The sequence below is a fragment of the Stegostoma tigrinum genome, chromosome 30 (genome assembly GCF_030684315.1).
Source record: "Stegostoma tigrinum isolate sSteTig4 chromosome 30, sSteTig4.hap1, whole genome shotgun sequence".
NCBI lineage: Eukaryota > Metazoa > Chordata > Chondrichthyes > Orectolobiformes > Stegostomatidae > Stegostoma > Stegostoma tigrinum.
This window is the reverse complement of record NC_081383.1, coordinates 35,190,332-35,204,712: the sequence shown is the minus strand read 5'-3', so window position 1 is coordinate 35,204,712 and position 14,381 is coordinate 35,190,332. Positions and strand designations below refer to the sequence as shown.

General features: G+C 43.9%; 1 protein-coding gene across 1 annotated transcript in view; it reads right to left on the bottom strand.

Moving 5' to 3' along the window:
* The window catches only part of LOC125465764 (receptor-type tyrosine-protein phosphatase delta-like), a 472,774-nt gene that overhangs the window by 23,052 nt on the left and 435,341 nt on the right, over window positions 1-14,381 (bottom strand). The window contains exons 32-33 of the mRNA XM_048559575.2: window positions 10,174-10,300; window positions 4,241-4,366 (exon numbers count right to left, since the gene is read on the bottom strand). Of these exons, the coding sequence (XP_048415532.1) occupies window positions 4,241-4,366; window positions 10,174-10,300 (253 nt within the window). The remainder of the gene's footprint in view (window positions 1-4,240; window positions 4,367-10,173; window positions 10,301-14,381) is intronic.

Here is a 14,381-nt window from a genome sequence, read left to right as displayed (position 1 = left end):
CATCCTGCGGGGCTGGGCCCTCCTGTACATTAGTGGGGTCCTTGCTGGGTCCTGGTGCCTTCCTCTCCTCCGGGGGGGCTGGCCCCGCATGGCCCTTGTTGGTGACCTGGGCATAGGTGGTCCCCTGCTGCGGGCATGCCCTATAGAGGTGGCCCGCTTCCCCGCAAAGGTTGCAGCTTTTCTCTCGTGGGCAATCCTTTGCAAGGTGTCCCTCCTCCCTGCAGATGGTGGCTTTGCAGTCGGCCGCCACGTGACCTGACCTACCACAGGCATGGCAGACTTTAGGTTGCCCTGCATGGGTCAGGTAGCCCTTGCTCCCGCCGATCGCGAAGCTGGACGGTGGGTGTACAACATTCCCGTCCGTGCCCATCCTCAGCGTCACCTTGACCTGCCTCTTACTGGTCCAGATGCCAAAGGGGTCCATGATGTCAGTTAGGTCGCCTTCCACCTTCACGTACCTTCCAAGGAAGGTCAGGACATCAACTGCTGGCACATGCGGGTTGTACATATGTACAGTCACCATACGGCTCCTCTGCGCTGGCATCACAAACAGCGGGACAGCGGTCAATACAGAGAGGGGGCCCTCACCTCCTTTCTCCTTGAAAACCTCCAGGAAGCGCTCGCAAAGCTTGGCACTCCTGAAGGTCGCGTCGTAAAAACCTCCTCCGGGGAAATCCTGCAGGCAGTAAATGTCCGCAGCAGCGAACCCACAACAGTCCAATAGGACCCTCTTCACGAAGAAGGTGCGGTCCACAGGTGCACCTTCATCCACCTTCTTTACAGAAACACGGATGGTGTTCCGGACCCCCTGACCTGGGGCACGAGCACTTCCCGCAGCCATCATTGCAGGTTGGCTGCTCCCCTGATCCAGCGTTAGGCCGAAGCCAGCATTAAGATCCACTGGTTACAAGGGTGCACAGCCAACCCGATGTCCTCCTTTCACCTCCAAGACAGCACTCTCCTCCTCTCGGTCCACAAGAGAGTGGGTCTTTATTTTGTTACAGATGTAAGCTGGTTCACTGAGCTTGAAGGTTTGTTCCCAGATGTTTCGTCACCATACTAGGTAACATCATCAGTGAGCCTCTGACGAAGCGCTGGTGTTATGTCCCACTTTCTATTTATCTGGTTAGGTTTCCTTGGGTTGGTGATGTCATTTCCTGCGTTGGTGATGTCATTTCCTGTTCTTTTTCTCAGGGGATGGTAGATTGGCTCCAAATCAATGTGTTTGTTGATGGAGTTGATATTGTTGATGGAGCAATAAACCCAAACAAACAGACAAAACGGGCTCAGAAACCATAACCACTCTCCCCTACATCAAAGACATTTCTGAAATGACTGCCAGACTACTCGGACCTCTTGGTATCAGGGTAGCCCACAAACCCACCAACACACTAAAACAGCAGCTAATGAACCTAAAAGACCCTATACAGACAACAAATAAAACGTACGTCATCTACAAAATACCTTGCAAGAACTGTGACAAACACTACATTGGACAAACTGGCAGGAAGCTAACTACCAGGATACATGAACATCAACTAGCCACAAAACGACATGACCCACTATCACTCGTATCCTTACATACAGATGAGGAAGGACACCACTTTGATTGGGACAACACATCCATCCTAGGACAAGCCAAACAGAGACATGCACGAGAATTCCTAGAAGCATGGCATTCCAACCAGAACTCCATCAACAAACACATTGATTTGGAGCCAATCTACCATCCCCTGAGATAAAGAACAGGAAATGACATCACCAACGCAGGTAATGACATCACCAACCCAAGGAAACCTAACCAGATAAATAGAAAGCGGGACATAACACCAGCGCTTCGTTGGAGGCTCACTGATGATGTTACCTTGTATGGTGATGAAACGTCTGAAAACGAACCTTCCAGCTCAGCGAGCAAACTCACATCCAGAACCTCAACTTGAGCTACAAATCTTCTCAAAACTCGCTAGCTAGATGTATATTTGAAAGGGATGAAGTTAGAGGGCTATGGAAATGGGGCTGGAGTATGGGACTTGCTGGGTAGCTGGTACAGACACAATGCGTTGAATGGCCTCTTTCTGTACTGTAAAATTATGATTCCATGACTCTGACCTAATTTACATATGGTTCCACATTCAAACCACTCTTGGAGCTTTCCTGAGTTAGTTATTCTCCACATTTCAAACTATTGGATAGTTTAATTGATTTTTAATACAAAGGATGATGTTGAAGTTAGATAACAGTGTTTTCAGTGCTCTCATTCTTTCAGGTCTTTCTAGGCCCCTCACTTCCTCAATCTTGTTTTGAAGTCATCTCTTGTTATACAGTAAATTTAACTCATTAATTCCCAGGATCTCAGAAACTCCCTACCTGATTCAATCTGTTTCCCTCACTCTAAAAGCAGTTAAAACAGGAGCTAGGAGTCACTTAATTATGACTTCTCAACCACCCCCTATACCACTTTTCTTGACCTGGGTGGTCCCTGCTGCATGGCATTTGATCATGATTGATAAGCAGGTGAGCACGGTGTGTGGGATCAGTGCTCTTTCACCTCTGAGCCCTGACTTTGAGTTCAGTCCTGGCTTCACCAGTAGAGGGGCTGAGCACTGCCCTTTCACCCAAGGAATGGGCATGTCTGGATGAGCTGAGTAGGTGCCAGCGTCTTATTACAGAGGGAAAGCACAGTAGATCAGAAGTGGGGCTTGATAGTGGCCTCCATTTAGTAATGACAGCTATTTTTATCCTGATGACTGCTAAGACTCCTTAATCAAAACACAAACGAGATTCTCAAAACACAGAAACTGTCATTTGGTGAGGTAAAGAGAGATTTCTTTTCCACGATACAGAGTGAATTGCGCTGTCATCTGAGAAACCTCTCAGATTAAATTCAATTTAAGCACACAGCAGTAAAACACCTGAGGCAAAAACTAAATGTAATCACAGCCAGATCCTAGTCCTGATGGTTATCTCTCAATGATTATTTTTCAATACAGCATATTACCGTAAATTGGTTATTCTTAATACCAGTTATTTCCTTCAACAGACCCTGCTGCCTACTGGCCAAAATATCTGCACTTTGGAGCTGCAGTATTTTCAAGTGAATTGAGGAAGTTTGTGAATCTGCGTAAGTTAATGTGTATGTGAATAGTGAGAGTGTGTGTGTGCGTGAATGTGTATATATGAGTGAGTGCGCGTGCATGTGCGTGTGCGTATGTGAATGTGTTTGCATGTGTGAACGTGTGTATGCATGAGTGTGAATGTTTGTATGGGTGCATGTAGTTTAGTTACTGTATTATAGGCTACACAGCAAGAAATTTGTGTAAAGTCCCGCAAACTAATCAGATAATGTAAGTCTGTAATCTCTGGAGGCTTGAAAAATGAGGTGATCTCATTGAAATTTACAAAATCTTTTACAGGGCATGACAGGCTGAATGTATCTGAGGTGTTTCTGCTGGCCAGTGAGCCTAGAACCGAGGGACAGAATCCCAGGATAAGGGGCCAGCCATTTAAGAATAAGATGAAGAGGTATTTCTTCACTCAATGTGGTAATCTGCAGAATTCCAACAAAGGACTGTAGAAGCTCAATTATTGAGCATGTTCAAGACAAAAATCAATGGTTTCCTGGAGATTAATGACTTCAAGGATATGGGGATAGCGTGGGAAAGTTGTATCTGACACAAATGATCAACCATGATCACATTAAATGGCAGGGCAGGTTCAACGTGCATTGCCTGTCTCTGTACACCTATGTGCGTGCCTGTGTGTGCGCGCGCGTCTGTGCGCCTGTATATGAGTGTGTGCGTGCGTGCGTGTGTGTGTGTGCGCGCGCGCCTGCACCTGTGTCTGTGAAACCAGGCCCTTCAGTCCATCAAGTTAAACAACTGTAGTCAGCTAGCTTTCCTAACGAAGTCGCCCACAAACATGGCTTAAACACAAAATAAATGGCAAATGAAAGTTGTTTCAAAATATTCAAGCCTTGCAGTAGCAATAGCATGACACTGTCAAATCAGATAGAGAGAGCTCTGAAAATGTGAACTTGCCCAGTATAGCACAGATCAAAATGGGGCAAGTTCCATGTCACGCACCATCAGTCATCCCTTACTTCATGTGGTGTAAGGACATTTCAAAACACTCCCAGCACGAGTCCCCACTCTCCCTAACACTCGCACATGCACCAATCTGCATCCTTTTTAGGTTCTCAGCCTTTTCTCCAACTGCTGCAACATTAGGATTTGGTACTCACCCTTGCATCTGTGACCTTGAACTCACGTAGGATGTACTGCGGCATGTTGTACTCTGCCATTGGGTCCACCACAAAGTACTGATACCTGGCAGATCGCTCAGCTGGCCAGTACTGGTGACATTTCTCCTGTTAAATACACAACAGATCTGTGTTTCACTGACAGTGGAACAAGAAACATGGTGCTTTAAGCTGCAACTTATTTTCTTTTATAAAAGCTCCCTTTACAGAGTAAGCCACTGGTGCCTGCTGGGCAGGCATTTGGCACTGAGAAATCTTTTCTTAAAAATTCATGAGATGGGCATCATTAGCAAGTATAAGATATATTAACCATCCCCACTTTCCCTTGGGGGGCATGATAGTTTTCTCGAACTGCTGGAGTCCATGTGATGAAAGAGCTCTGCAGTGCTGGTTGGCTGAGATAGGCATATACTTCCAAGTCAGGGTGGTGTGTATCTTGGAAGGGAACATGGAGTGACTGGTTTTCTCGTCTACTTGCTGCCCTTGTTCTTCCAAGAGGGCATGTTTCTTGCAGTACACTGACCAGATTCACTCAGTGCCAAGTTTAAGTCATGTCAGTCTCGGTTAACTTGGCAATGTGAGTTTGGTATTGTCATGGGTTGGAACTTAGTCTGTTACTAAAAAAGTTCAAGTTAAACATGTTTGTTCTGGCTACCAATCTGGCATATTTCAGAAAGAACTTAGTGCAAACCCTGACTGTCACAAATCAAAACCAGACCAAAACTTAGCTCCATTGTTGCTAGTCAGATCTGAATGAAGAGTAATGATGGGCATGTTGAAATTGATCTATTGAACTTGGGTTTAGTCTGGACAGTCTGGATTATGCTTTTTAAGAAACTCTAGGATGCAATATCAGTGTCACCAGCAAGGTGACAGATGGAACAAATTGTTAAAATTCAACATATGACACAGACTCAATTGCAGTCTATGCTGATTTGAGTGACCTCAGCGAGGGTTGGCGTTATAGCTTCGCTGCCCTCGGTCTGATAGCTTAAAGTCAGCCAAAGCTCCTGTTCCAGTGACTCCTGATGGAGGCTTGAGGAATCATTTCAGGCAGGATCAAGGTTTAGGGGCAATGGCATGACCTAGTGGTAGTGAGTTTTGAGAAGATTTGTAGCTCAGGTTGAGGTTCTGGATGTGAGTTTGCTCACTGAGCTGGAAGGTTAGTTTTCAGACGTTTTGTCACCATTCTAGGTAACATCATCAGTGAGCCTCCGACGAAGTGCTGGTGTTATATAAAATAGAAAGCGTGACATAACACCAGCGCTTCGTCGGAGGCTCACTGATGATGTTACCTAGAATGGTGACGAAACGTCTGAAAACTAACCTTCCAGCTCAGTGAGCAAGCTCACATCCATGGCCTAATGGTATTACTGATAGACTGATAATCCAGGGATCCAGGTAACAAGCTAGGGACCCAGATTTGAATCCAGCCATGGCATGGTGGAATTTGAATTAGAGAAAAGTATAACTCATTACCATGTTGATTGCCGGAAAAACCCATCTGGTTCACTAATGCCCTTTAGAGAAAGACATTGCCCTTCTTCCATGGCCTGGCCAAAATGTAACTCCAGACTCAAGGCAATGGCTAACTGATAACTGCTCTCTGGACAATTAAGATGGGTAATAAATGGTGGTCTAGTCAGTGATACCGATGTCCCATGAATGAATTTGAAAAAGATAATTAAATGCATATCATTAAATAATTTGCACAGTCTGAGTTCCTAAATAAAGAATGGTCACTTTCTGAAGAAGGGTCTAGGCCTGAAACGTCAGCCTTCCTGCTCCTCTGATATTGCTTGGCCTGCTGTGTTCATCCAGCTCTACACCTTGTTATCACTTGAAATCACAAGTTCCCAGCACCATTACCAGGCCAATATCTGACAGATTGAAGAAATTGCATGGACTTCTTTCAAAGGATTAGCAAAGAGCCCTCTTGTAGTACAGTGAAAGTGTCCCTACCCCTGGACCAAGAGGCCCCGGTTCAAGTCCGACCTGCTCAAGAAGGGTATAATAACATCTCTGAACAGGTTGACTAGAAAAGTAGATTAAATTAAGAAAAAGAATTAGCCACCGAACTGATTGTATCCAGGCTGTTTTCTAATGGCAAGTACAATCAATATGATTGGTTGTACTAGCTCCTCTTTCTCTCCTTGATTACCATGCTCCACACACAGCTCCTCACAAATGCAGCTCTTATTACCTCTGTAAGATAGAGTTTCTCACTGAGGCTTTTGATGAAAGATCTAAAGCTGGTTGCCAAGCAGGAATATAGGTGGAAAATAGATCCAGAGGTATTTTGATATAGACTGGTAGCTAGATAGAGTTGGAAGGAGACTGAGATGCACAGATAAGGTACTATAGATAAGTAAGATTGCTAGAGGCGTATGTAGGTAAAAGGGGATGTTGTAGATAAGTGGATAGTTAAACAGAAAGGGGAGCTAATTTCTAACAATGAAAGCATGCATACTAGCTCATTAACTCAGGAGATTAACAACTCCTGAGAAAAGAATGAAATACTGCGCATTCTAATTATAAAATATCTCCTTGTTGTGACCCAGACATTATAATAGAAGCTGACTGTTTAAAAAGCTTCCTTTAGGTACAAACAATGCAAAATTAAATGTCCCATTCTTCAAGGAAATCTCATTAGACAACAATATTCTTGAGGTTAGAAACTTGTTTTTGGAGGTATACTAAATAAACTGGTTAGACAGTAGTCCCCAGTCATTCTGGTCAAACAAATGCACTTTGACTATCCTGTTAACAATCTTGAAGTTTCTTGATGGCTCACTTAGTAAACATGTTCAAAACAAAATGCGTAAAATTTAAAAGTTCAAACACAGCTAGAGAGATTAGATGTAGGTACGATATTTTCAATCATTGTCAGTCTAAATCCTGGGGACATGGCCTAAGAATACAGAAGAGAAGAGGAAAGGTTTTTTTCCCTCAAAGAGTGGTGAACCTGCGGAATTCTCCATCATAAATGAATGTGGAGATCAAGTCACTGACTATATTCAAGAAATAGACTGTTTTTAGCTTTGCAAGGTATCAAGGAGTATGTGAAGAGAGCAGGAATATGGCATTGAGATAGAGGATCAGATATGATCCTAAGGAATGGTGGAGCAGGCTCAAGGCATCAAACGGCCTATTTCAAACAGAGATAGTTGGAACTGCCAATGTTGGAGAATCTAAGATAACACAGTGAGAAGCTGGATGAACACAGCAGGCCAAGCAGCATCAGAGGAGCAGGAAAGTTTGACGTTTCAGGTCTCAACCTGAAATAGCAAACTTTTCTGCTCCTCTGATGCTGCTTGGCCTGCTGTGTTCATCCAGCTTCACACTCTATTTCAAACAGATTTTTTTTTCCCGAAGACAGGTCTAGGCCTGAAACGTCAGCCTTCCTGCTCCTCTGATGCTGCTTGGCCTGCTGTGTTCATCCAGCTCTACAGTTTGTTATATCAAACAGCCTATGTCTTTTTAGTTTCTATAAGTTGGATGTCAGTTGATGACTTTCAGAACTCCAGTGGTATTTCAGCAAATGATCAGTTGGTGACGTTTGCATTTAATAATGCACTTTCTCCCCAGAATTAAGTGCCTCACCCCAATTTCTACTCTACCCCAAGCAACTTCAAACTTGGCTTAGTACAGCCAGTCATGCTCCCAGGAACGCTGTTCTTTCTATGTTGACTGACTCAGCTGCCAAAAGCAGACATGAAGGCTGACAATGTGTGTGAGAAAAACCACAAATCCGAAATTATATGTGGTGCTACAGGTGCAGCCAGACTCAGGGGATGCACCTGTGTGTGAAAATTCTTCACTGATCTGACAAAATATCTCGAGCTGCAGCGACAGCTGGCACAAACTGTGAGGTAACACTCACAAAACAAAACACAGCTGTAGTGGAGAAGTCTCAAAGAGGAAAAGAGCCCCAGCAACCAGCCTCCAATGTTTGAATGATGAATTTGAAGACGGGAATTCATTCAGTTATCCGTAACTCATACCTTCAGAGGTGCACCGCTGGTTCAGAGATTCAAACTGGTACAAGAGTCGTTGCAGACATTGCGATCGTGAAATTGTAATTACTATGTGCTCTGGTGATAAGATGATGATGTGGGCTGGGCAAAGGTATTAACAATCCTTCTTCTGCAGAGATGCAGGTTACATTTTAAACTCCTCTTTATGCTTCTCCCACAGTTTGTCACAAATTACCACCCACTCCAAGGTTGCATATAACTTGCTCAAGTGGCTTTTCTTTGTTAATGGGCAGAGGTAATAAGCAGCATATGCTACTCACCACTGCTCATGTACTTAGCATTCCTGTGTGGATACTATGTAGGGTTTGTAAGGAACGCTAAGATATGTTAAATTGTAATGTGAAAATAAGCAGAGATGTGGTGGCTCAGTGGTTAGCACCGCTGCCTCGCAGTCCCAGGCATCTGGGTTCGATTCCACCCTCAGGCTACTGTCTGAGTAGAGTCTGCACATTCTCCCCCTGTCTGCATGTATTTCCTCTGGGTGCTCAGTTTTCCTCCCATAGTCCAAAGACGCGTAGGTTAGATGGATTAGCCATGGGAAATGCAGGATTATGGGGATTGGGTAAGAGGGTGGGTATCTGTGGGATGCTTTTCAGAGGGTCAATATGGACCAAATAGTCCACTTGCATGCTATAGGGATTCTATCATTATGAATTAAATTTACAGCTTCTGTTGTCTGTATGGTTTAGAACTACACTGGGCAGCCTCCTCATTTGGAAGGGTTGGTGAAGGAATCTGTTACTGGTATTTTAGATGAGCTGAAGTAATTCCATAGCCAAGTTTTGTTCCCTATAACCTGCTCCAACTCAATGAACATCATGTGCCACGGGAACAGTCTTAGCATGCTTACTATTTTATCTCATTACTGAGCTACAGAGAGGACAAAGAATGTATTTCTACATTAATCGTTAGGTTAGTTTCAACAAAACGTTGAGCCAAATTGGCTAAAGTGTTGTGTTCACCCAAGATTTCAGTATGTAAGAAAGAACATAAGATTTCCTTTGAACAAATTTTCATTTTTAACGACCTCAGGCCCTATCTTGATAACAAAATCACTACTGGACGATAATATAAATTGACATAAGGCAAATTTTGCACTGTTGTCAGAAAGCATGCCTTCACATGTAAGATATTCACAAGGCAGCTGGATGCTATAATGATGAAGTGATAGATTTATTTTTTACAAGGTACATCAGTTGTGGCTGAATGGTTTCACAGTATGAACCACTGATCTTTGCAGTACTGACTTCTCCTTTTCAACACTGAAGTCTCCTTGTGACAAATGTTATACCCAGTTGACGTGGGATCCAATTATTCCCTTGCATTTGCCAATGTTCCTCATATTAGTTACTAGAAGGGTGAGCTACAAATTCTCTGAGTTGCTTTCTACAGAAACATACTTTCCTTCTGGTTGGTGTGGCGCCTTCTTACATGTATGTAGCCAAGATTGGGGATTGAATGATTGCAGGGTTGGAGTTTAACACACAATAACCTTGTAGTGGAGTGGATAGTATCAGTAACTTCATGACTCAATGGCGATGAAAGTCATGGCATAATGTGGGCAGACAACTAGGTTATCAATCAATAACTCTTTCAGATATACCTACGGCGGGCTGTGAAAGTGGGAGAGTTTCTTGGTCAGATGAAACCGGGTGGTAGCTGTGAAACAACAGCCTCCACAGGCTCTTGCTACACCCAAAGGCATTCTTCATTCTGGGGGACTACCACACATAGAGCAAAGCTGCAAACTGTGGCTCCAGTGTTGTGCCTCCTTAAATAATTTCAAATGGAGAACAAAATCAATCAGCCACAGAATACTGGAAGAACTGATATATTTAGGACCTGGTTGATTCTGTTCTTGAATTCAATGATACTTACACGTCCCACTTCACGCAGTTTAGTGAGCATGACGACAATGGTAGAGTTGTTCTCCCATAACATTCTCCAGAAATCTTCTGTAGTCTCGGCTAAAGGACCCTGTGTAGCTATGTAGGCTTTTTGTTGTCTGTAGGTAAGAAAGAGACAAACTTTAATTAGGATGAGAATAAGAGAAGTTGCCTCAACAGTGAGCAGAGAAATCAGTCCATCCAATGGTAGTAGAACATAGAACATAGAACAGTACAGCACAGAACAGGCCCTTCAGCCCACAATGTTGTGCCGACCATTGATCCTCATGTATGCACCCTCAAATTTCTGTGACCATATGCATGTCCAGCAGTCTCTTAAATGACCCCAATGACCTTGCTTCCACAACTGCTGCTGGCAACGCATTCCATGCTCTCACAACTCTCTGTGTAAAGAACCCGCCTCTGACATCCCCTCTATACTTTCCTCCAACCAGCTTAAAACTATGACCCCTCGTGCTAGCCATTTCTGCCCTGGGAAATAGTCTCTGGCTATCAACTCTATCTATGCCTCTCATTATCTTGTATACCTCAATTAGGTCCCCTCTCCTCCTCCTTTTCTCCAATGAAAAGAGACCGAGCTCAATCAACCTCTCTTCATAAGATAAGCCCTCCAGTCCAGGCAGCATCCTGGTAAACCTCCTCTGAACCCTGTCCAAAGCATCCACATCTTTCCTATAATAGGGCGACCAGAACTGGGCGCAGTATTCCAAGTGCGGTCTAACCAAAGTTTTACAGAGCTGCAACAAGATCTCACGACTCTTAAACTCAATCCCCCTGTTAATGAAAGCCAAAACACCATATGCTTTCTTAACAACCCTGTCTACTTGGGTGGCCATTTTAAGGGATCTATGTATCTGCACACCAAGATCCCTCTGTTCCTCCACACTGCCAAGAATCCTATCCTTAATCCTGTACTCAGCTTTCAAATTCGACCTTCCAAAATGCATCACTTCGCATTTACCCAGGTTGAACTCCATCTGCCACCTCTCAGCCCATCTCTGCATCCTGTCAATGTCCCGCTGCAGCCTACAACAGCCCTCTATACTGTCAACGACACCTCCGACCTTTATGTCGTCTGCAAACTTGCTGACCCATCCTTCAATCCCCTCATCCAAGTCATTAATAAAAATTACAAACAGTAGAGGCCCAAAGACAGAGTCCTGTGGAACCCCACTCACCACTGACTTCCAGGCAGAATATTTTCCTTCTACTACCACTCGCTGTCTTCTGTTGGCCAGCCAATTCTGTGTCCAGGCAGCTAAGTTCCCCTGTATCCCATTCCTCCTGACCTTCTGAATGAGCCTACCATGGGGAACCTTACCAAATGCCTTACTGAAGTCCATATACACCACATCCACAGCTCGACCCTCATCAACTTTTCTAGTCACATCCTCAAAGAACTCGATAAGGTTTGTGAGGCATGACCTGCCCCTCACAAAGCCATGTTGACTGCATTTGATCAAGGCATGCTCTTCCAGATGGTCATAAATCCTATCCCTCAGAATCCTTTCTAACACCTTGCAGACGAGTGAAAGGGAATGTCTGAGAGATCTGAGGTAGTTATATCATCTGTAATAGGTAGTTAATTGGATGGAGCAGAGAGGGGTTAAATGAGTAGAGAGAATCCATTATGTGGTCTAAAGCACATAGTTTGTGGAAAAGATTACATGGATCAGGTAGAGTCCTTCATAGCGTAGGATGTCAATCACTGAAAAAAACTGGCTTAATGGGCTGAATATCATTTCCTTGTTCAATGTATTTGCATATTTAAACCCCCAACAACCAGAGAATGGGGCCAGTTTAATCCACAATGGGAAAGGAGCAACACTACTTTCCTTCGTAGACTAATGACACAAGCAAAGGGCTGGATTTTGCAGAGTTGGGAAGACCTTTGAAATGGTGAGCAGAGCCTGGATATGAAGTCCTATCCACATTTCCAACATATCCAATTTTGACAGCATGGATGGCAAGGCTGTTTAAACTGTGAGCAGAGTTCAGTATCCAACACACACCATGGGAGTCCCAAATTGATTGTGTACATAAAAACGTTGTAGAAGGATTAAATAAGGTCTATTTAAGAAAATTCTAAAATGCCACACTCTTTAAAAATGAGAAAGACAGACTGCAACTGTCAGTAAAAATGAACAATAAGTCACATTTGGAGATGCTTTGTTGACAGGTCATCTGGTGTAGATTAGGGAAAAAGCATGGCTGTCTTGTTGTGGTAGGGTTTCATGGTTCATCGGTAGTGTCCCTACCTTTGGACCAGGCGGCCTGGGTGGAGAGGTGTGTCACAACATATCTGAACAAGTTGATTTAGAAAAACATATTTGCTTGAGCAGTTTCTATACAGTTCTGTGTTGACATTTCCTCAGCGCCATTTCTAAGCTATTGTGAAAGATTGGCTGTGTTTGGAAAAAAAAAGATTCAGTAGGGTTCATAGTTTGAGTAACAGTTTAAAAAGCCTATTAAAAGATCCTTTAGAGGGGCCTGAATAAACGTTTGCTTGTTTTTGTAAGCGATTAATCACTTGGGGATATTGTAAAGTTTTGGATGAGTTTCTTAAATAGGAGTTTTCTCAGTCTCTAATGAGGATGGGTGAGCGATATATTACATTGTTTTAGAGTTTATTTTCTTCTTATTTATAAAGGTCTTCTAAGAGTGAATACTGGGTGAGTGGCTATCTAGGGGTCATAGGGGTATTAGGACCATAGCAGGGTATGGAAGCGGGGGTAAATGAAGGTTGCGGATAGAAGGTCTAATGGTATGTGAAGCAAGTTTTTTTATTCATTGATGGGAAGAGGGTGTTGCTGGTTAGGCAGCATTTATTGCCCATTTCTAATTGCCCAGACGGTAGTTAAGAGTCAACCACATTGCTGTGGGTCTGGAGTCACATGTAGGTCAGACCAGGTAAGGATGGCAGTTTCCTTCCCTAAAGGACATTAGTGAGCCAGATTTTTTTTCCTGACAATCAACAATGGATTCACGGTCACTCTTAGATTCTTAATTCCAGATATTTTTATTGATTTCAAATTCCACTATCTGCCATGGGGGGATTCAAACCTGAGTTCCAAGAACACTATCTGGGTCTCGAGATTAACAATCCCGCAATGATACCACTAGGCCATGGGCTCCCCCTAAGTGGGATGAAGTTTGAGACGACTGAGACAAGTTTTGCCAATAGCCTGATTTGATTGGCAGTGTCTCAATAATTAAACCACAACTTAGAAGGTGGGAAGATTAAGTCATTTGGCAGCACACGGGAAAATTTGGCGTAGCTGGAAACTGCCCACTGTGGAGCTGGAAGAACACAGAAGGTCAGGCAGCATCAGAGGAGCAGGAAAGTCAGCGTTTTGGGTCAGGACAGTCCTGATGAAGGGTCCCAATCTGAAACATAGACTTTCCTGCTCTTGTGATGCTGCCTGACCTGCTGCGTTGCTCCAGCTCCACACTGTATTGACTCTGACTCCAGCATCTGCAGTTCTTGCTATCTCCAATTGCACAGGGTAAGTGGTCATTCGATAGCATTACTCCACACAGTGCTGGGGCACAGTGAGAGCGCTCACGAGCTGCCAGCATAGACAACACTTGTACTCGGTACAATAGCAATGTTTCCTCTGCTATTTGTACTTTGTCACCTGCCAACTTAAATAACAGGTGGCTAACTGCTAAACTGTGGAATAACTGCTAATTGGCTTTGACCTGAAAATGACTGCTATGTATTCAAACTAATCTGTTTTGCTTTGCTCGCAAATTGACTAGTGGTAGGTATTGAAGCATTTCCACTTACAGTGCTGATTCATTCCTTCTTTCTCTCCCACAGAGAATTTTGTTTGGAAATTTGTTAACCCTGATGTCTATGAGCCAAATGTTTTCTACAGCTAAGGGTAGCCTTAACTGTATTGTCTAGGAATCTTCCAGAATGGACTAAAATCTTGAAGATGATCCAAGAGAATGTACCTGAGTCTGCTCGAATTGTGCTGATACTCTATTCTCAGGTTCTTCACTGCTCTGCCTGCCCTGGGTCTTGAGGTACAACCGGAGCTCTTCCAGCACACCTGTGGCTGCCCTTTGCCCAAATGATTGAGAGGAAGCCTTCAAACCTGGTGGCATCTGGAGGGCTTTTCCCAGTTGCCAGCTCCATCAGATTCAGAAAGCTCGGCTGGCAACCAAGCCCCA